Genomic DNA, 22,695 nt, shown 5'->3' with positions numbered 1-22,695 from the left:
TGAATTCATGCAGGTGAAACAACAGTGGAACATTAAAGGATAACTTCTGCCAATTTCAATATGCTGTTGTATTGCTCACGCTACCCTTGACTTGTCAGTACCCGGTGATGCTGCATTTTTTGAGTCAGCCCTTTCCGAGATCTGAGCTATTCTACTGTAATGGGGGCAAATTTTATTTACATTAAAAATCCAAATATAATCCCCAAAGGGATCGCTGTTTGTTAGTTGTCTGCTGATGTTGCATAACCTTTTGGATGTTATGGGAATAAATCAAGATGTTTTTTTTTTAAATGTAAACATACACCTGCCCCCATTACAATGACAAGGATCTAGGAAAAGGCTGATGAACAAAAAAAATCTCAGGTACTGACAAGTTCAGGGTAGTGTGTGTGAGCATTACAATTGCATGCTTGGCTGAAGTTACCCTTTAAAAACATTGCTGCTCATTAATATGGCAGGTGTTACAGTGTTCTTCCCAGACTATGTGCAGAATGTAAGAAGTCCACAGTTTGTGGAAGAACTGGTTGGTTGTGTAATGTGCAATGCTATTGTTACACATTATACATCAGGTTGTAATTTTGGAGCTTTCATCGCAGTAGCATTAATTTTTCTTGGAGGGAAAAGATTTCTTGCACATTTGTTTAAGTGGATTTATTTCACCGATTACACCTAGGTAAAAATGTGGCAATGCACATTGAGCTCCTTTATAAAACAAACAAACAAAAAAACAGAACAAACTGTACAAATATCACTGTGTCAACATCTCACAGACCTAACATCATACGTAGATACTACACTTGGAGGTCTTTACCCACATTCCTAAAAGAGGAATCATAAAAGCTTTCCCAGTTTCACACACTTTGTCAAAAAACAAAACAATAGAAAATAAAATATAAAACAAAAGTTGCTGCCTCTGAAACACATTCCCACCGCAGGGTTCCCAGGAAGCGATGGATGAGCCATGGGAAACATGGACAGCCGATAAAAAAGGCGAATCCATCAGTTCCGATCACTTTCGTGATGTCGTCGGGGAGACAATAGCCGGGCTGGCCTCCCTCAGCGCAGAGTGAAGGTGAGGTCAGGAGGCTCGGCAGAGCGTCTGTGGTCTGCGGGGACGAAGGGTGCCCAAGAAGGTCAGGGGTCAGGTAGTGGGGTCTGGGTAAGGGGTGGGGGGGATGAAGTCAATGCGAAACTCGTGGAGATGTATAGAACATTTGGCTGCTGTTTTGCATATCCATATGTCCTCTTCACGCGGCCCCGCCACTAACGGAAAGAGAATTCTGAAAGTGTCTCTTGGCCATGTGAAACTATATTGCATCCTTGTTTGCTCACACTAATGTAAATGTGAACAAAACACAGACAAAATAAATTGCTGTGGAAAATGTACTAATTACCCAGACGACTGAAAAAAGTGACACAAAAATGAACAACACGACACTCGTATCACTTAATGCCTTTTGCAAACCTTCATAATTGCACAATTATGAAGAATTTTCATAATACCTGTCTTGTTTCCTTTCAGTCTTTAAGTCTTTTCTAATTAGTCTGTGAGTGTAATTTTTCCAAAACACACTGTCATGAAGAATGGTTGCCGTTGCCCAGTAGTCATCATTATTGTCACAAGCCACACATGAAGTTCAGCCTGTGAGTCTCAGGCAGGCTGACCCACTGCTTCCCCCTTCTGGCCTCCACTGCTCCTGCCAGGCCACACTGCGTCTGACCCCCCGTCGGACCGTGCCCTGGAGCCCAGTTCTGGAAGCACACGGCAGAGCTGTCAGAGCTGACCCAGAACCAGAAGGAGAACTTGCAGGTGTAGCGCAGGCCCAGCCACACGTGGAGGGTGGTCGCATTGGCCACCTTCTGAACCAACTCCTGATGCGCGTGGGTGTCTGTGACGGACACCAGGTCGGAATGGTGTGCTTGGCAGAATATCAAGGCCTCAATCCAAGTCATATTCTCTTGTACCAGAACCATAGTGTCTGCAGACAAAGAAAGCGGTGAAGGTTCAGTCATCACCTGTCCATCCAGTACAGTACATTCGTGTAAAAGCCAGGGCTTCACATGAACTTGTTCAGGCCACAGTGGCTAGTGTTTTTCCTCAGTGACTATGTCTTATTGTGACTATGTGCTATTTGAATCTTACTCCAAACAATTCATACTCAAAGAAATTAATATACTGTATGTTTTACACACTATTTGTCATTTCCAAGAGTAAACTTCCTGCCAAAGTGCCAAGTGATACTGGAATTATTACTAACCACAGGCACGTTTTACCAGCATTTGGCCAGTTGGCAAGTGTCAATGTCAAGCCCTGGAAAAAGCTAGTGATATACAGTATAAGATAGTGATAATGAGCCTGTTTACATTTCCTTCATAAAAGTAAGAGTATGCACATCCCACCTCCCTGAGGCCAGGTGCAGGACAAAGGCGCTTCTAACAGTGGAAAAGAGTAGAAGTCCGCACACTGTGGCTCCTCTTTGAAAATGTATTCAGGTCATACAACGTTTCGACCCAACAGGGTCTTCATCAGGCATGTCCTGATGAAGACACATGCCTGATGAAGACCCTGTTGAGTTGAAACGTTGTATGACCTGAATATGTTTTCAAAGCGGAGCCTCAGTGTGTGGAATTCTACTCTTTTCCCCATTTACATTACCACAATACTCGGGTTATTGGAATAATAAGGTTATTGGAGTAAACTGTTTATTGCTGTTTACATGCAGTCTGTCGGTTGCATGTGTTCCACTCAAGTGTGACACAAAGCTAGAATTTAAGGTTTGTGATCGGCTACTCAGTCTAGAATGCCAATAACCTGATAATAACCCGATTATGCTGGATACAAAGCAAAAACCTACCTGTGCGAATCACATTTCTCATAAACTGATAACTGCAATAAACCAATTATTATTAACTGTTTATTCCATTTATATGAGCACTTGAATAAACCAGTTACTGCAAACACCTGATCATAAACGGTTTATTGATGTGCAAACGTACAGTATAAACAGGCTCAATGATTACACCTGTAGGCATCTTTTACCCATTATATGCAGTGTGTGTACGTAAATCAAGTAACAAAAACAGTTCAGTACATACATTACCTTCAAACGATAAGGAAGTAGGTGTTGGGTCACCAGTAGTTGGGTGGATTAGTGTGTGTGTTGTAACTACTTCAGAGATCACGGCATTGGTCAGCATTTGAGTGGTATGAGAAGTGGTCACTCGACCAGAACTTCCATCTGTTGTACCTTCAGTGGTAGTCTGAAACTCTGAATGGGGAGTAGATGGAGTGAAATCTGTGTTTTGTGATGTATTTGTGGCAGCCACAAGTGTTGACTGTGGGTATGTGTAGTACGTATTTCCTGTAGTGGTTGGAATTTGGCTGGACTCTGTATAAATTGGAGTTGAGGCTTGGTCTGGGATTCCTGGCGATGTGTTGGGTGTCTGGGGATGTGGAATTACACTCTGAGGTGCGACAGTCGGTGCAGCCATATCTGCAGGAAGATTGACCAAGAATCGAAGCACATGATCAGCACTCATGAATTACATTATGCTGTTCATGCAGGGTACGTATAGGGTAAATGATAAACACTTGTCAGTGTTACTCACCACTGTAACAAAAGAACCGTCGACTGATGTTACACCTTAAGTCATTCCAATTGTCGGCGTTGATGGCAACACAGTCCTGATCATTCTGGAAATCGTTGGGTTGATTTGACTTCCAGAAGCGGTAAGAGGAGTTGGATTGGTCCGACCACACCCACGGGTCACTGAAAAGGCCGATCCACACCTGAGACATCGCCACTGCCCTGATGGCTTCGTTCTCGGCAGCACTTCTGACGCTGACCAGGTCGAGGTATCTCTCTCTGCAGAGGCTCTGTGCATCTCGCCATGATCTGTTCTCCTCGATCAGGACATACCTTTGATTTTCTACAGCACTCTCTGCGAAGAGATTCACATACAATACAATACAATACAACCTGTATGTGTATAGCGCAATATCACAACTAAAGTAGTCTCAAAGAGCTTTCAAAATACACATATATACTATCCCACATTCAAACAGCAGCTCTGGAGGCTGCCGCACAGCGCCAGTTGTCCGGGGTTCATGTGAGAAGGTGCATACACACACAAGCAGACACACACACACACACACACACACACACACACACACACACACACACACACACACACACACACACACACACACACACACACACACACACACACACACACACACACACACACACACACACACTTTCCCACATTCACACACCAGGGTTCGTGTGAGAAAGTGCAACATACACACATAATCAATCACACTCAACGACTGCTGCTAATAATGACCAAGATTGCGTGTTTTGGAAAATCTGTTTCTGAAATTGAAATCTGAGGATACAGGAAAATGAGAAACAAATTATGTGTATAAAGTATTATGAGTATAACGTGTACACACATGCAAACAACATCCCATAGCATATTGCAGAGGTTTTGCTGTGTTTAACAACCCAATATGTTAATATTAATTTTCAGTGACTTCCCTGACCATCATTTGTAAGCGTGTCATTGCCCCAAAGCCCAAAGACATCCATACCCCCCTAAAAAAAACCCTTAACAAATAATAATTAAAAAAAAAACACAGCCAACAACAAAAAAACCCAATTCTATTACTTACCATTAAAGCACATAAAACGTCTCTGAGTGTTGCAACCGTCATCAAACCATTTACCATTAGGCTCCAGAACGCCACACCTATCTGAATTAACTGAATTTGAATGTCCAGTCCTCCAGTTACTGAAGGACAAGTCACCATCATTGGCGTAGAAGTCCTTATCTGACAAAGACCACTGCCATCTCCACCGCGTCCCCTTCTCAAGGCCTATCCACGCACGCCCTGTAAAATCACTGGGGAGAGCGGCAGCCAGTGTCTCCATATCGTGTCTACCAAACACAGTGGCCAGGTCAGTATATGTCTGCCTGCAATAGCTCTGCGCTTCAGTCCAGTTCCGTCTTTGTGCTACAAAGTGATACTGGTGGTAGTTGGCACTAGTACAGGCCAAATAAAATGTACCTGCAAAGAACACAAAATGCTTTTGTTTTATACAGCTAATCATGCACTTAAAGATCTTAATAAGTGCATGATTTACACAACACTAACAATTCAAAGTGCACTTGAATGAGAAATTATTAGAATTAATTAGAGAAAATTAGGGCGTAGACTACACAAATGCAGTTTCTGTAGGCCTACTCTCTGTCATGGTATTAAAAAGAACCACACATTATAGCCATTCGTACAGTAGCTTACATACCTGTGATGATGACTAAGAGCAGCATTGTTGCGATTAAGGGGACTGTATGTAACTTTTCCTCTTTTTTTTGGTACAGTTTCCACCAAACACTGTGGATAAAAGTCTGTTAGGTCAATAGGCTATGTTTCCTCTTCTACTGTGTCAATATGAGCATACTAGGCCTACCACTTAATGAGTTTAGGTCTTTGTTTGAATAGAAAAAGGGCTAACTGTCATTGAAACAGAATGAAATGGAAGAAAGACAAACAGGCTATTCATTTTTTAGGTATCAAAAACAGAAAGTAAATTCTGATTCTTGGCCAAACACGCAAGTCTTTAACAAATCTGACAGTGTTACTCACAGTTACAGCCACCATGGAGGAGAGTCAGCTCTGGATTCAGGTGTTGGTGTTTTACATGGCTAATAGTCTGTACTCTGTAGCTCTAGTGTCACTCAGGAATGAGGCTCAACAGGTCAGCACTACACAATAGGCTTCAGTCACCTTCCTGTCTTAAGTTCACCTAATGAAAGTCAAAGTAGGCTACTAACAAATAAGTCCTAAGCAAAAAAATATTGAGGCATATTTCTATTGTAACATTTCCTTGTCATTGTAACATGGACTTGATTCTGTTTTAAGTATCAGTTTATTTAGGCTATTTTAAACCAAGTTCATTGATCTTATTTTAATCTAGCCCTTTGCATAAAATGCATTTTTAAAAATAAAAATAAAAATAAAATAAAAACAATAGCAAGTGTCAAAGTAGCCTGGGCAGAAGATAAAATTCAGGAAATGTATACCGTAATAGGCATAGCCAGCTCAGCCTACATGTTTATTATGGCCTATTGCTATTATAGGCACTGTAATAATGTGAATGTGATAGCCTACATGTGTGATAAGAGACCAAAGAATACGAATCAATTGTATAAAAAACTGTATCATACAGTTGATACATTTTGAAACAGCTGATTCGTATTGTTTGGTCTGTAATAAATGATTGTGAAATGAACAGCTGTGCATGTAGCCTACAGTGCATTAAACTTAATATTCTGGGTGACAAAACTTTTTGTTGAAAACACAAGGACTGACATTCGAAGGGAAGCCAGGTGACGCGAGATAGCGTTTACAGCACATTCAATGCCACTAAATGCAATATTGTGGCGGTAGCATGTGCCCCTGGTTTATTTTGTACATACGACTTTACTTTGGAGTACAGTGTCCCAAGTGGGCTAACAAGGTAAGTCTTTAGCTAATGAATTAATTTATTTATTTTCATTCCCTAAGAGCTCTGGCCGCTAGGAGGCTAGCAACAAGGTTAGTGGCTGGACGCGTAACGATACATTTCTGTTAAACACTCATATTTTACAACACTTTTCCTTATGCTGGTAGACGTATGGGTGTGTGGGTATGTAACGTGTCAGTAAGGTATTAATTTGAGAAGAAACAAAGCAAGATTCAATTTAATGCTAAATACAGCTAGCTAATGTTAGCGACATAGCGACAGCTAACACGAACATGGTTAGCAACCCAAAACAATGTTTGTTTTCGTTATCTCTGGCGATGTTTCAGTGGCTCTGATGAAACGTTGCTCAGCTGAAAGGTTGAGGAAACTGAACCATGCGAATATTTTCCCCTAGCTTTGTTTTGCTTCTATCAATATGTCTGTTCATTGAATTGTCATTGACTATTTCGTGACAAGTTTCGTGTCATTGCTAACGTTAGCTGTTAAAGTTTAGAATATTGGCTTCTAGCTAGCTAGCTGTCATCAAAACATTTTAACTAGCTGTGGTCAACATACACCTATTTTTTTTATTTTTAAAAAATATAGTTAGGTTTGGCATCAACATGTGTTACTTCGAAGCATCACTCAGTAATGTCCGTATGCTGCTAGCGCGTTCGGCCTAGATTGTAGTTTGGACAGTGGGGAAAATAAGTCGCCCAACTTAACCAGCGTTTATCTGGCATCTTTCATGTTTCCTAGCTCGCCAGCTAAATTCATCTGTCTAGACCTAGCAACTAGCAGCTAATACGTAGCCTTTTTCATTTGCGAACTCGTTTGCTAGCTCCTTTGCCTTGTGTAAGTGCAGTTAGTTACATTTATAGTAACGACATCTGCGCTCCTTATGAACGAAAAATAATGCAATCCCTATCGTTTTCATTTGCAGTTGCTCCTTATTGCAGATAAAGAATACCATTAAGCCCCAACTGTTTGATTTTCTTTATTATGTCGGCAATTTCCAGTGTGTGTCAGCTGGTTAACCGTATCAGCTAGCATTCAAATCCTCATTCTGGCAATCTAGCTGATGTTTTCATACGATTTCGTTGTCTTTTTTTCTTGTCTGTCCTTGGGTTTGGGTTTGTTAATATTATGGTACTTGAACAGGCTGACAAATGCACCGAAATAAGGCATCTATTGACTACCAAACCATGTTTGCTAAGAACGCTGATAGTTGCTTTAATTTTAAATACCGTTATGCTAAAACACTAACATTAGCTGATACTGCTTTAGCACCAATGCCAAGCTAACTTTTTGACACGTAAGGCCACACTCTTTAATTAGCCTGGTCCCAAGATAGTAACATAGCTGGCCTATATGGTAATAGTCTCAGTGGTGGGTTGTGTGGGTAACTTGCAGCAAAGGTCTGCTAAACGAATCAACAGTCCCCTTCTCCTTATTCTCTTGCTGCAGATCTGTGGGCCCCAAATATCTCCTTGATGTCCTCTCCCCCTCTCGCTGGCCAGTTTGGCTGCATCTATGAGCTCCCACCCGCATACCACTGCGGCAGACAGCAGCCCTGTCAGCTCCCTGGATTCTCCTGTTTCTGTTACAAGTTCATCACTTGGCTCACCTGGTGGGCCAGCAACACCTTCAGCCAGCTGCGGACACATCAGTCACCCTGAGGTGCCGTCACTGTCAAATCTTTGTCTGTGTTTCTAAGAAGTCCTGGTCTGTAAACTGAACACTGTCTGGGCCAACTTTCTTACAATGCAGAAACATTTTCAGTTCTGTTGTGAATGCTTTTTAAGCAAGTTGTTTGTTATGAAATCTGATCAAATGTGTTTGGTATGAGTTTACTAAGGACATGCCATCAAACGGTGGACTAACCCCAGGAAATGGTTGAAATGGCTTAGGCTACAGTTGTTTCTGTATGCTTTGACATAGATCTTTCTTGTATGCTTTGTGAAACTGCCATTTTGTTAACATGTCTACCCGCTCTATCTCCAGATACACTCTTCAGTGTCCATCTCGGGGCTGCACACAGTGAGCAGCTCTGATGATGTCAAGCCACCGTTTGGCCTAAAGCTCTCAGGGCACAGCCCTGGGCCTATGCTGTCGCAGAAACGCATGTGTGCCATCTGTGGAGACCGATCTTCAGGTATAAAATAACATTGTTGAGTAGTACAGTAGATTAGATGTTTTTGTCCCCAAGGGGGGAGTTGAGCACTGCACTAGATGACAATAGGGCTAACAACAACAGTCTGTGTGTTATGAAAGAAGTTGTGATGTGAATTAGCAGCAGGCCAATGCACGTCCACGTCTAGGAATTTCACAGATTGGATAAAAAGCTTTAAGATTGTCTTAAAAAATATTCCAATTCTTCATCTTATAATGAGCATTTGTGAAAGTTTGGCTTGTCACAGCCAACTGGTGTAGCAGATCTTTTAAGCTGCTTGTATTGTAAAATGTATTAACAACTTTGATGTTTGTTCTAAGTAGCTGCCATTTATTACATGATGACACAGAAATAATGATGTTGCCAGGTATTAGTTATCAGTAGGCTGTTTCATCTTCTTTTTTCTCTGTGCAAAAGGCAAGCACTATGGCGTGCACAGCTGTGAGGGATGTAAGGGCTTCTTCAAGCGCACTGTGCGGAAGGACCTGAGCTACGTCTGCCGTGACAACAAGGACTGTGTGGTGGACAAGCGCCAGCGCAATCGCTGCCAATACTGCCGGTACCAGAAGTGCCTGGCCAGCGGCATGAAAAGAGAAGGTATGGCACCTCGCAGCCTTGATGACGCTTCATTGCAATATCAACTTTTCAGAGGTCTCTTATCGAGGGGGAATGTACGGTGACTTTGCATTAGATATTGGTTATTTGTAGCGTTGGTGTACGTTGTGAAATGTGCAAAATGTTCGTAACCTACAGCGCAATGTGCTGTAGTATTGCACAGGCATGTCATGTGCGGTGTACCACCTGCTATTCAAGAGATAACCAGTATACTTAAGATAAGACAACCATTATCTTGTCTGGCTGCACAACATGCATGCATGGCAAATGCATAAACTGTAGTAACATGTATTATAGGGGAAAAGAGCCGTCCGTCTTTTTATTTTCAATACAGACAAAGATTTTCTGTTTATTCCGTCCTTAACACATTGATTGCCAAGCTATTTTTGGAATTTTGGCTGTAGAGTGGCAGCAATCTACATCATTTTTTGATGGTTTTTGTTTTGTCAGCCACAGAATTGTTTGTATTAGACATATGGACACATACTGTACTTACTTACTAACGCCTATTAGCCCTACTGGGGTATAGGCCACCAACAAGGTTTCTCCAGGCATCTCTGTCCTGTGCAAGTCTCTCCAGTTGTTCCCAGGTGTAGCCTGCCCTCTTGTAGTCTGCATGTAGATCACAACGCCACATGTTTCTTGGTCTGCCTTGCCTCCTCACTTTCCTTGAGGATTCCATGTGAGGGCTTACCTAATGGTGTTGGAGGTTGGCTTTCGCAGAGTGTGTCCAATCCATCTCCAACGTCTCTGGAGTATTTCTTCATCTAGTGTACACATACTGTAGCTTGTTTAAAAAGTCGAATTCTCAACTTTCCATAACTGAAAACCGCTCAAAATTACAGCTTTCCCCCCATAGAAACAGAGATATAGCGTCTTTTGTTACATATGTGCTGTTCAACTTCGCTGTAGTAACAATCAAATATTATGTTGTGATAAAATGGCCAGATAAAATATTCAAATAGTGACTATGTAGAAGTTTCTCCACAGAGACTTTGTAGCAGTTCATCATCACAGAGTTATCAAAAGCACACACCAGTAGGGGTGGGTATTGGCAAAGGGTTCACGATTCGATGCGCATCACGATACACATGCCACGGTGCAATTCTATCACGATGCATTGCGATTCATGTACTACTGTGATGCATTGCGATATTTACTTCAGTAAATGTGTAAAATACAGCTTATTTGTCAGGTTTTGTGTAGCTTTCTTAAGTCAGTTCATGCTATTTAAGCATTCTATCATCTGGGAGAGAGCTTACATCACAACAGAAATATTACCTATTCTCTACTGAACAAAATAACCCGTGGCAAATCGAATTTTATTGTTTTCAAATAATCAATTGTCATGAATCCATGCAGTATATTGAGAAAATAAGTATCACGTATACATTGTCATGAATCGATGCATTGTATCGTGAGAGTAAGTCTCGCGATGCATCGATATGACGATTATTTTGCACACCCCTACACACCAGGTGCATTAGTTTCGAAATTTAGAAGAAGAAAAAAAGTGATTTTCCAGGCGGGTGCTGGCAGCCAAAGCATGGTAGTAAAAATGTAAAATTAATTTTTGGTGATGTTAAGAAGAAAAAAGCTATGAATTGTTGCCACATGCTGAAACATATTATTGGCAAGCCTCTAATAGTCTTTATTTTTATTTTTATTTTTTTTACAAAACTCAAGCTATGTGTCTAAAACAATTGATATTGCCTTTGGCACAGGTAGGCTCATGTGTTGTGTGTGTGTGTGTGTGCCTGAGTTTGCAAGTAACGAACACCGGCGACCGTGAGTCACTATTCCACTCTTGTACAGCACCTGAACTATGGCATTTCCCTTCGTTTGCAGGCTCAGTAAATGGCTCTGCCCTAATGACGACATGAGTGCAGAGTGTGTGGGCGTTTGGTTATTCACGCCGACTGCTATTTCATGCTTCTTTTGTTTCAGCAGCAGCACTTCTCATCTCTAGCCTCTTTCTTGTCTGTCTGTTGTGAAACAGTCATTAATAGCCGTTTCTGTGCCTCTGGCATTCTTTCAGCTTTCCATTTTGTCCTATAGTGTTGGACTTTGTGAAGTGTCTTGCACAATGACTGGACTGGAACATGCAATCGCTGAAATTGCGGTTACTGACATGTAGTTGATGTGAATTGTCAACAGTGTAGGTATGCTAAAGCCACAAACCATAGGTGTGCTTTACCAGGAGCTGATATTGTTTACATTAAAGGGACACTGTGTGAGATTTTTAGTTATTTATTTCCAGAATTCATGCTGCCCATTCACTAATGTTACCTTTTTCATGAATACTGACCACCACCATCAAATTCTAAGTATTCATTATGACTGGAAAAATTGCACTTTTCATACATGAAAAGGGGGATCTTCTCCATGGTCCGCCATTTTGAATTTCCAAAAATAGCCATTTTTAGCTGCAAAAATGACTGTACCTGGATCTTACTAGAAAATATTTGTTTATTACTCAGTAAACTTTCATGTAAAGATCAAATTTGGCAATAGGCAGTCCCGTTTCAATGAGCAGCATAGTTGCAATACCTTTTTTGACCATTTCCTGCACAGTGTCCCTTTAACAGGAACGTATTTTCAACTCCTTGGGCACTGTCAGTAATTTCCACGTTAAAAAACATGAATTTTTTCATTATCTGACAAAAACACCATAATTATTGTTAAATTTCACTAGAATAACAAAAATCAAAGTCACGTAAGAACTAGTACAGTTGAGTCCTACCATGGCCTAACGGTAGGGCACTGCGTTACTATGCTGGCAACCCGGATTCGATTCCGGCCTGGGTCATTTGCCAGTCCTTCCCCATTTCTCTATCCCCACTCGTTTCCTGTCTCTCCTTCACTGTCATGTCACAAGGTACAAAAGCCCTAAAAAAATATATATATATAAAATAAAAAAAAAGAACTAGGACAATATGTTGTAATGTATGGCAAAACACAAAGAAAACTCTAAAATGAGCCTACATACATAAAAATAAACAAACGAATGTGCAATTTTGACACAGGCTATGAATCATTGCAGCACAGTCAATGCTATTTTAATGAATATCCATATCAACCACACTAGCTATCTGGCGATGACCGACACGGTAGACTCTTAACCCGCTACTACTGCAGAGTTGTGTTGTTGTGTTTGTGTCTGTAATAACCCCAAACTGATTGCTGTAACTCCAGCGGTGCAAGAGGAGAGGCAGCGCAGTAGGGAGAGGGAGGGCGAGCTAGAGTACAGCCGTGCTGTCAACGAGGAGATGCCGGTGGAGCAGATCTTGGAGGCCGAGATGGCAGCCGAGCGTATGACGGCCCACAGCGACGGCTCAGGTACCGGCTCGGTGGGTATGGCTTGGACCGGGCCCCTCCGCATCACTTCCTGTCCCTCCAGACAGGAGTATGCAGCCTTTTTTTTCGTGGTGACATTTCACATTATCATCATTTTTAAGCCTTCTTATTTGTCTGATAAAATACTGGAGCTGTTGTGCCTCTGGAACTCTGCCCATGCCTGGCTGCGTCCTCTTATTCTGACATTTGTGTCTCTGTCTGGTCTTGTCTTGTCTGTCTGCCTGTCTGTGTGTTTCTCTGGCTGTCCTTGTCTCTGTGTAGGGTGGCGATCCGGTGACCAACATCTGCCACGCTGCCGACAAGCAGCTGTACGCTCTGGTGGAGTGGGCCAAGAGGATTCCTCACTTCCCCGACCTCCCCCTAGATGACCAGGTCATCCTGCTGCGCGCAGGTGAGTACTCCTCATGCCAACTCTGCTGCATTGTTCTCCACATTACAATGGCATTAGTGGGTGTGTTGTGTTTTGACTGAGGTATCTGTCTCATCATCAGTAGGCCTACTTCAGTTTTAAAAGGTCATTGTAGTAATGTATTGTGTGAGCGAGCACACCCTCCTTGGCAGGCTTGTCTTGGCTTTTGTCTTCCTTCTTCCTTCTCATGTTTTTCTTCTTGTTTTTTTGTCGTGTTCCCCTCATATTCACTACGGGACCCCTACCCCACTTTGGATGCAGAGTTTTTATTAAGAAAGATACTGTTTTTTATACTGTATTTTTAATAAGGTCCCATCTTTAAAGGTTTAGAACTTTTTAGAATGTATTGATGTTAAAAAACGTCTTTAATCTGTTTATTTATATGGTTGTTAGTTTTGTAAATGTGATGTGATGTTTTTTATATCCGTATTGGCCATGATATAGCCATAGCTGCTGAAATGGCAATACATGTAAACAATCAATCGTCTTTGGTTGCAGGATGGAATGAGCTTCTGATTGCCTCCTTCTCTCATCGCTCTGTTGGGGTGAAGGACGTGGTTCTGCTGGCTACTGATCTGCACGTGTCGAGAGAGACTGCACACACCGCGGGGGTGGAGACCATCTTTGACAGGTTCATGTTCACATTCAAGCACTTTTCAGTTGCACTTTTTTGGAGCCTTCTTATGTTGTCTTTTATAACTTGGAGGCTTCTCTACATTTTCCCCCAGATAATTGAGTTCGAGAATTTGTGTGTGCGTGCGTGTGTACGTGCGTGTGTGCGTGCGCGAGCGAGCATACATACATACATACATACATGCTTGAGGAAATTATAGCTCTGTTTCTATGTGTTGTGTTTAACCAAACAGGGAGAGTGCCCACAGTGCTGAAGTGGGAGCCATACTTGATCGGTAAAGACTTTCATACATACCCCCTTTCTGCTTCCCCTTTCCATTATTTTCTTCAACTAATGCAGTGATTTTCATTCTTTTATGAACAAACGCCCCCTTTGACCTCATGATAAGGCTGTCAACACCCCCCTTAGTAATTAAAAAATAAATAGACTAATGCCCCCAATGACTACTAGTCACGGCCCACTCTCAAATGTATCCTCCTCAACGCACCCTGGAAGTCTGTAGCGTCCCTGTTGAGAAACACTAAACTAATGCTTCAACTGTGGTGCTGGTTGTTCTTCACTGACTTTCTCGTTCTTTTTTTTACAATTCTTTTTTTTTTTTTTCCCCGAATAGTTTCATGTTCTGAAATGTGAATCGTAATTGTGTAATAAGGTCCACTACACAATGCCTGCTCTGTTATCAACACATGACAGCATTTGGTTTCATAGAGATTTTCCTGTTGTCTGGCATTCTTGCATGTCTTGGGGGCTGTGACGTGACAGACATGCATTTTTGGTTTTGTTAGTGGGTGTGCTGGTGCTGGTGAAGGCACGCAAATTGATTCCCCCCCTTCTTTTGCTTTCTGCTGCAGCGTGCTGACAGAATTGGTCAGTAAGATGAGAGATATGCAAATGGACAAAACTGAGCTTGGGTGTCTCCGGGCAATCGTCCTCTTTAACCCAGGTACTGAACACACAGGCGCACACACACACACACACACACACACACACACACACACACACACACACACACACACACACACACACACACACACACACACACACACACACACACACACACACACACACACAGAATCACTTCCCTTCACTCTAAGAACATATCTTAAGTAAGAACACACCAATTACGTCATACATTGAATCGGTAGACACACCTTGAATACAAAGGTGTGTCCAAACTCTTGGCTTGTACTGTATGTGTATGCTATATGTGTATGTGAATGCTCGTGTAATGAAGTTATACAAATTTGCCTAATTTAGAGGAGGCAAAGGTCATCAGTGCTGGAATGGACACAGAGATCTAAAAAACAATCTGAGTCACGTTTAAAGAAAACTGGGTGGGGATGGTGAAGGGTGGGGAAACAAGTCTGATGACTGAATTGAAAAACACAGAGCAAGGAAATAATTTTGTCACAGTGAGAAGAAGGTTCATCCCTCTCAGATTATAAATAAATCAAGTAATATCTGACTGTAGTTTTCACTCAGCCCCTTTTCACAAACTGGAGTAAGACCACTCTAGTATTGGGTCGTCCAGATGCTGGCATTTCCTGATGACGACATATTGCATCACTGATGATTGTTTAAACCCCCTCCCTCCCATCTGTTTAACTTTTATAGCATATATATCAATTATATATATTTTTTTACATAAGGTATGATTTTTGTTTTGTCAGTTTGCATTGAAGTTCTTTTTGCATCCCTGGACAAACCCATAAAAGACAGGACATGCATAAGCGTAAACATACAGCATCACAGACGTGCATATACTGTGCAGTATTGCAGCACGAATACACCGGCCAAGACCTGAGCGAGGCAAGCGACGGAAGTAATTGACTTTGTATTGAGTCTTACATTACATTACATTAGTATTTAGCAGACGCCTTTGTTCAAAGCGACTTACAAGGAGCAATTTAAACAAGAACAGGGTAAGGCGCAGTGTACAGTTGCAAAACTGATAGCATTGTCCTACAAAGAGTAAAGAAGAGGACAATGCATTAAAAAGTAGCAAAAAGTGAACAAAGACCTCAAGGTGCAGTGTACAGTTGCAACACTGACAACATTGTCAAACACAAGGTAATAGAGGCAACATTAAATAATAGGAAGGTAACAAGGCAAATTGGATAATAAGCAAGACATCTAGGCGCAGTGTACTGTTGCAACACTGGCAACAATGTCCAACACAGTGATAAAGAAAAAATAAGTGCGACTAAAGCGGTTCGGGCCACTAGAGGAGATTCGTGTGATGAGAGCAACAGTTTGTAGTTGAACTCCTGGGAATATTATGCACACAGCCAATGGGAATGTTGGAATGCTGGCATTCTGCTTTTAACGTACATACTCTGTTGCTTCAATCGCTCGCATCGCTCTGCTACACAGCCTAGCGATTCTCTGCCAGTTGATCTCATCAAGGCCAGTGTATTCGCCCGGTTAGTGTAGTAGACAACTCTAGCAAACACCTTTAAACAAAGTCAAACAAGCTTGACATGCAAAGGACTGGATCACAGCTACAGCTTTTTAGATGCGTCCCACGCATCTCTATAAGAGGCTTTGGTGTCCGTCCGTCCGTCCGTCCGTCCGGCTTTGGTGTCCGTCCGTCCGCCCGTGATGCGTTCCTGAATTCTGATTCCCTCTTGTGATTCCCTCTTGTGTCCACAAGGTGGCAGTCGCTCAGTGGAGTGGCAGAGCTCAGTTTTGGCCTGGAGCTCATGCGTGCAAACCAAAACGTCTACCATAATGGTTAGCAAACCGGCTACGCAGCTGATTGATAGCATTATCTGACACAACTGCAGAAGCACAGAAGTCTGCATGCATATTCCATCCATGTGTGCCATGTGTGCTAGCCGAGTTCCTAAACATTCACACAAAGACGTCTTCAGATAAGGAGGATAACTGTCAAGCGCCACACTCAACAAACTCACTGCTCTCATATTAAAGTGAAAAGAGAATTTCACATTTTAGTTTATTTAATGTATGCAAAATTGCAAATAGCCTATTCATTGAAATCTGTCCAGAAAGGGTTGTAATCCAAGTTTGCCTGTTTTTTATGTTTGTAATTATTATTTTTTTAAAATAAAAAATCTTGATTACATTTTTATTTTTTTATTTTTTTAAATAGAGATTTTATGTTTTAAAAAAATGTGATATGGGATGGGCCGATGGCCCCCCTAGCTAAATTCGCCTTAGGTCCCCAAATTGCTAAATGTAGTGTAAGGGATTATTTTGAAAAGACAGTAACATGTAATCAGCAATGCATTACAGTTTTTCAGTAACTTGCCCAACACTGTTGAAATCCTATGGTACTTTTTTCAAATCCAGGCTTATACAGTACATGGTAGGCTTATTGATAAATTGCCTTGACAGGTTATGAGGAGGCCAAGGGGGCGTTTGGGCAAAAAAGTTTCAGAACGGGCATAGACGGACGCATCTGTTGTCCGCCTGTCGGACTTGTTATCCAACGTTTCAACATCTAATCTAATGTATAGTTTGTTTTTCACTTGCTGTATTGTCTGTCCCTGTCTGAGCTGTGTCCCTCTGTCTGTGTGTTGCTGCACAGATGCTAAAGGCCTGACCAGCACGAGCGAGGTGGAGCTGCTGAGGGAGCGGGTGTACGCATCACTAGAGGCCTACTGCAAGCAGAAATACCCTGAGCAACAGGGCAGGTACGTTCCATACTCAAGAAGGCAGAGAATGCGCACACATCAGTGGCACAGGTGCTGGACAAAATAAGATAACTGAAGTAAATGATAAATGTCCGCACGACGTTTCGGAGCTAAGTCCTTCTTCAAGTGCAACCTTCAAGTTGCACTTGAAAGACTAAGGTCCGAAGCGTCGTGCCGTTAAACAACTGGGAGCATTAACAGTGTTGCGGACGTTCCATACTCACTCTCTTCACAGTGTCGTGCAGGGAACACATATTTAGAGGGGACATTTTCAACAGGTGCCAAATCAAAAAGGAAAGTACGCTGAAGGAAAAAGGGAATGGGATTTGCACAGTCCTTTTTTAAAAGACTATAAAGTTAGTGTTCAAAAACAACGTTCTGAAAACCAGTGTGCAAATCTCTTACCTAGCCTCCGCCCTGTGACGCAACACCTTCGGCTCTGCTACACTTGCTCAGGAAAAGAGCTTGTTCAGGTACATTAGAGTTCCCCCTGGCAGGGGAACTCCACCCACTTTGTCGGGAAGCAATCAACTTTGAGCATCACTAACGGTTCTGGGTAGAGGCATGTTCAAGGCAGTGACGTAGTTTAAGCAGAGACGTTCTATTGGGACTAACAAAATGTTTGGTTTAAACTTTGGCTCAGCCTTCTCTGCCCTCAACCAGTAGCAAACCAAGGAAGGTGGGTCAACCATGCCGGTTGAGAATGTTAATTGTTATGCTCTTGGTCAAACCAAGTCTCGAAGAGATTTGAAAGTCGGGCTACAAATCTCTATCCTTTATCTTCTACTCTCACTACATGACCTGTCCGATAGCTTTGCGGTTAACTGTATGTGTTGTAAGGGTAAAGTGCAGATTACAGTTCTGCCTCTGCGTCCTTTGGGTTTGGTCCCGAACCACTTTTGCTGTTGTGGATCTGCGCATGAGGTCTGATGTCACTAGCCACATTTGGATACAAGGCTACAGTACATAATCAGACTGCAGGCATTGTGCCGTGAGTGCTTTACTGATGCATTGTTTGTTTGTTACAGTACTTACTAATTCAGTCATTGTAGCTTCATTTATTTACACACACTAGAAAGAAAACATTCGTATTTCGCAAAATACCGGCACTGTGCTGCCCCAAGAACAAGGAAATAGTGAGATGACCAATCACAGCGACTTTTGTCTGCAACCTTTCCGTCCGTCCGATGTGTAGTCAGGATTTTTTATGAGGTGGTGACGACAGGTGCAAATCCTCTGTGCCAGTCTGTGCAAAAAAAAACATAAGTTAGGCTTGAATTGAAGGCTAGAAGACTCTTAATTTGGATTCTTGCATCACCCAGCACTAACTTAACGTGTCATTGACCGTTCCACTCTGATCGCCCCTGTCCCCATCTGACCCCCACAGGTTTGCGAAGCTCCTGCTGAGACTGCCTGCCCTGCGCTCCATTGGCCTTAAGTGTCTGGAGTATCTGTTCTTCTTTAAGCTCATCGGGGACACCCCCATTGAAACTTTCCTTCTGGAGATGCTAGAGGCCCCCCATCGGCTCACATAAGAGGGAGGAGGCGGGATGGATGCGCTGGGGGCTTCTACAGGCCTGGACCCGTCTGTCCGAGCCTCTGGAATTCACTGTGACTATTTTCCCGGGGGAATCGACTTTGTAAGACTCTTGGCTGGGGTTTGCTTTCCCCTTCTTTTTCTCTGTCTCTTTCTCCTCCCCTTTTCTCTTGAATCTATTTCTCTTTTCTCTTTTTCCCCCCTTTTCCTGTTCCTCCCAAAGCACACCCCAGTTCAGAGCCCCAGATCTTGATCCTAGGATGTGCTGGTGCTATATTTTAATTGTGAGTTGTTGAGTTGAAATGCATTTTTAAGCTGGGGGAATCTGAAAGATTCTCTCCTACCCACTAATATAAGCTCAAATTTGGGTTTACATTTTTATAGAACCATGTTGAAGATGATGATGATGATGCTTTAATCTTCTGTGAGTAAGCTCCTCTTTGTTTGGAGGGAGTGACACACACGTGTGTGTCTCTACAGAGGCTGGTGCTTTGCTCCTGTTGAGCTACACACACACGCAAACACTCACACACACACACACTCATACACACACACACTCACGCACGCACAGACATGTGCGCGCACACACACAAACACACACGCCCACCCACTCTCAATCAAAGAGCTACTTGCACAGTCTCACATAATGTTCATAGAAAAAACACATACACCCAAACACACAAAACCACACCATGCCTAACTGGCCTCTTTTGCCAATTAAACTTGGCCAATTGTTGTGCAACAAATTACGCCTAAAGAAAAAAAATAACGCTTAACTGTTGTCATACACGAACCATGAAACAAATGAAACAAAAAAAGTTAACCAATGTTGAAAAAATTGATCATCTTGAACGTGGTGATCATGTGCAATTTAAATAGGAAACATTTAAAAAATGTTGAGCACATGAGAGAAACCCCTAAGGGGACTTTTGGTGCTGGTCCTTACTGAGCACTTGCTATGCAGACAGGGCCTGCGTTGTCGAATGGCTCTGTGTGATCTTGCGTGAGTCTGCGTCTTGCCTTTGTGTGATTTTAAAAAGAAAAAACAAAAAAAAGAAGAAGAAGAAGAAAAAAAGTGAAACCCAGCCTAGAGGCAAGGGACAGAAATAAGGGTATCCGCAGCGGCCAAAGTAAGACGCAAGGTTTTTCATGTACAGAGAGTGAAGGGCGGCTGGTGGCAGGTGGGGAGAACAGATGCATTGCGTGTTTAAATGCTTTTGATGTAAGTGTTGCTGGAGTGATTGTACCTAATGATGCTTCTGCCTCTGCCTCTGCCACATAGCATTTAACCTGTTCTACTTTTACAATGTGCACTCTCTTGTCAGACGACATATCACCTAACGCTGTAAGATCGAAGAGAGACAATGATTCCTAAACTATAATGCACTTATACATTTTCATCAAGTGACCAAATATGGTCAGATTTTTTTTTCTTTTCTTCTTTTTTAACGTACTTTGGTGCTTTATAATAGACACTTGATGTTACATACCGTAGGCCTGCCCTGGGAAAACAAAAATGAACTAAAACTTGACTTCAAAAAACAACTAAGACAACACATTTTGATGAAGCTGAAGAATAGCAATATATGTTTTTTTTTTTTCTCTCACCATACTCTCCTTTGTCTTTGTAAAAGGGTGTGCAAGACCACATCTTCTACGTTTGAATGGGATGTAGGCCTACTCCTGATGTGTAAAATTAACACAGGTAATTTCCTAAAAAGTACTGTACAAATATTATTGTTCAGGGACAATAAAAAGATAAAATACGGAAAAAATATAGCCAACACAGAGAGGTTAGGAGTCACTTTTCTCAAAGCATTTACATTTGCTTTTAGTTGGTGTAGTCATGTAAGAGAAATGAGATATAGGATGCCTTGCTGTGGATCTCACCTTTCAGGTGCCCTCACGTGTTGGATCAAATCCAAAATATGAGTGTTACACTCAGATTGCACATGAACACCAGTCAGTGTTGGAAGATCATCTCGAAAGGTCAGGATTTTTTTTCCTTGTTTTTTTTTTTTATTCCTTTTTCTTTTTCTTTCTTTTTTTTTGGTGGGGGTCACGACAGAAGTCGTGGAATTGTGATGCACTATCACCCCAAGCGATTACTATTTGTCAGAAACGTTGCTAGTGCAGGAAAGACATATAGAAACTCCTAGAAAAGGCCGGAAGGAAAGGAAAGACCTAAAAACTGCAGGAAAGACATTAAACTCCTGTTAGAAGAGGCCATTCTTGGGTTAGCATGTTGTGCCAATCTTTTCCTTGTAGTTGTTAGTACTTTCTTAAAATGCTTTTACAGTTTCTCATGCTAATAGATGTCGCAGTAGTAGTTGTTGCAATCTGTTACAGTTCCATTCTGTTCCTCCTGTGATACATTAAAGTACAAATATATTATGTTGAAATAATTGTGGATACGAAAAGTCAGGCGACCAGATGTTGAAGTGTTTTTAAGATGCACACAAAACACAAAAACTCACAGTGGACTTTCATGTGTACTGTAAATGTAGACCAACCTATTGTGCATAGGTCTTTTACTGCCTAGAAAACCCAAACAGATATGTAATCATTTGAGAAATACAAACATTGGACCTTTTATCATTTATTTGTACTCCATGTTCGACTCCTCCGTGAACCAGAGCTTAAATACCAGTGCAATTATCGGGTCGACATGGAAACCAACTTGAATATGAATCTGATCAGCACGTGAGCGCATCTTTTGCTTTCTCCTCCTCCTCTTGATTCCTGCCTCAGTCCCTTCCCTTCCTCTGACTCTTCCTGTTATTTTAACCATGCTGGACACTCATCATGATTTGTAATGATATTTTAGCCTGTCCTCGTGTTGGCTTCAGTTTTAGACTTACTCAATATTTGCTGTTGCATCCTGCTTTTGTCTTTTGCTTTCAGCTCATGGGATGACAATTACAACTACATAACAATTATATTACATTGCAAATATAAGTTCCTGTTTTTGGCAAACAAGTATTAAACATACCGGATTTTGTCTGAACTGGATGTTGTCTGGTCCTGTCCAATAAAACGGAGCAAACACACCTTTGCCTTAAGACAGTCATACATCTCTGCATGCATTTACTTAAAAGGGTAATAACCATAATGACTAGAATTGATTTTACTTCAGAGAAGCAAGTCTAGACTTGGTAAAGCTGATATTCTGAATGGGGTGTGGTCACTAATGAACTAATAAATAGTCACTTACGTAGGTCACACATTTGCAGTTACTGATTGTAGAGCCATTTAAACATTTTAAACGCAAAAGATACCATCAGAAATGATTGGAATAGAATTAGCTACATTTCTAGACATTTTACTGACATTTGTACATGGCCACAAGAGGGAACCCTTCTCACTTGTATAGGCTCACCCAGAAGTGTTGCTGTCACTTTAAAAAGACTGTAATAGCTGTGAGACCAAAAAATATTAAACTCTTTAGTTTTGAATCACGTGACACATATCCAAGAAATAGTATGCATGTGTAGATGTTCTTCAGAAAAATAACATACTTCTGATTTAATGAATTTTGTCCAGTTCTAGTTTTGAATAGACTGTCATGAGATTTAGGTTACAAATACAATATATGTAGAAGTATTTGTGGACATGCTGTTTCAGGACAAGGGTTTCAGATAAAGTCCTAGTCCTAGTGTTTAGCAGTTTACATGTATACCGGTACTACACACACACACACACACACTGACATAAAACGCAGAAAACTCACTTCAAAGGCCGTTTCAAAAGCTGTAAAAATTATTAGGGTTATACTGCACAGACAAATATACACTGTTATACAAAC

General features: G+C 41.7%; 2 protein-coding genes across 4 annotated transcripts; one reads left to right on the top strand and one right to left on the bottom strand.

Annotated features, from left to right (window-relative positions):
• Positions 1-636: 636 nt before the first annotated feature.
• Positions 637-5,854, bottom strand: LOC134448341 (uncharacterized). Of its 2 annotated transcripts, XM_063198019.1 has the most exons (6): positions 5,651-5,854; positions 5,310-5,398; positions 4,676-5,071; positions 3,610-3,942; positions 3,102-3,494; positions 637-1,979 (listed from the first exon to the last, which is right to left on the bottom strand). In XM_063198019.1, the coding sequence occupies exons 2-6, from the start codon at positions 5,332-5,334 to the stop codon at positions 1,618-1,620; spliced, it is 1,509 nt and encodes a 502-aa protein (XP_063054089.1). In that variant the 5' UTR covers positions 5,335-5,398; positions 5,651-5,854; the 3' UTR covers positions 637-1,617. The 2 variants fall into 2 exon arrangements, with proteins under 2 accessions (XP_063054089.1, XP_063054090.1); XM_063198020.1 differs by having other exon boundaries at positions 5,310-5,854.
• A 527-nt stretch (positions 5,855-6,381) lies between these two features.
• On the top strand, positions 6,382-21,897 carry LOC134449031 (retinoic acid receptor RXR-beta-A-like). Of its 2 annotated transcripts, none has more exons than XM_063198772.1 (11): positions 6,382-6,524; positions 7,977-8,189; positions 8,514-8,664; positions 9,100-9,279; positions 12,493-12,647; positions 12,916-13,045; positions 13,562-13,694; positions 13,930-13,971; positions 14,549-14,640; positions 17,248-17,353; positions 18,741-21,897. In XM_063198772.1, the coding sequence occupies exons 2-11, from the start codon at positions 8,043-8,045 to the stop codon at positions 18,886-18,888; spliced, it is 1,284 nt and encodes a 427-aa protein (XP_063054842.1). In that variant the 5' UTR covers positions 6,382-6,524; positions 7,977-8,042; the 3' UTR covers positions 18,889-21,897. The 2 variants fall into 2 exon arrangements, with proteins under 2 accessions (XP_063054842.1, XP_063054843.1); XM_063198773.1 differs by lacking the exon at positions 6,382-6,524 and adding an exon at positions 6,565-6,601.
• Positions 21,898-22,695: the final 798 nt, after the last annotated feature.

The sequence above is a fragment of the Engraulis encrasicolus genome, chromosome 5 (genome assembly GCF_034702125.1).
Source record: "Engraulis encrasicolus isolate BLACKSEA-1 chromosome 5, IST_EnEncr_1.0, whole genome shotgun sequence".
In the NCBI taxonomy this organism is placed as follows: Eukaryota; Metazoa; Chordata; class Actinopteri; order Clupeiformes; family Engraulidae; genus Engraulis; species Engraulis encrasicolus.
Note: the sequence above shows the minus strand (reverse complement) of the source record. Positions and strands in the feature narration are given on the sequence as shown.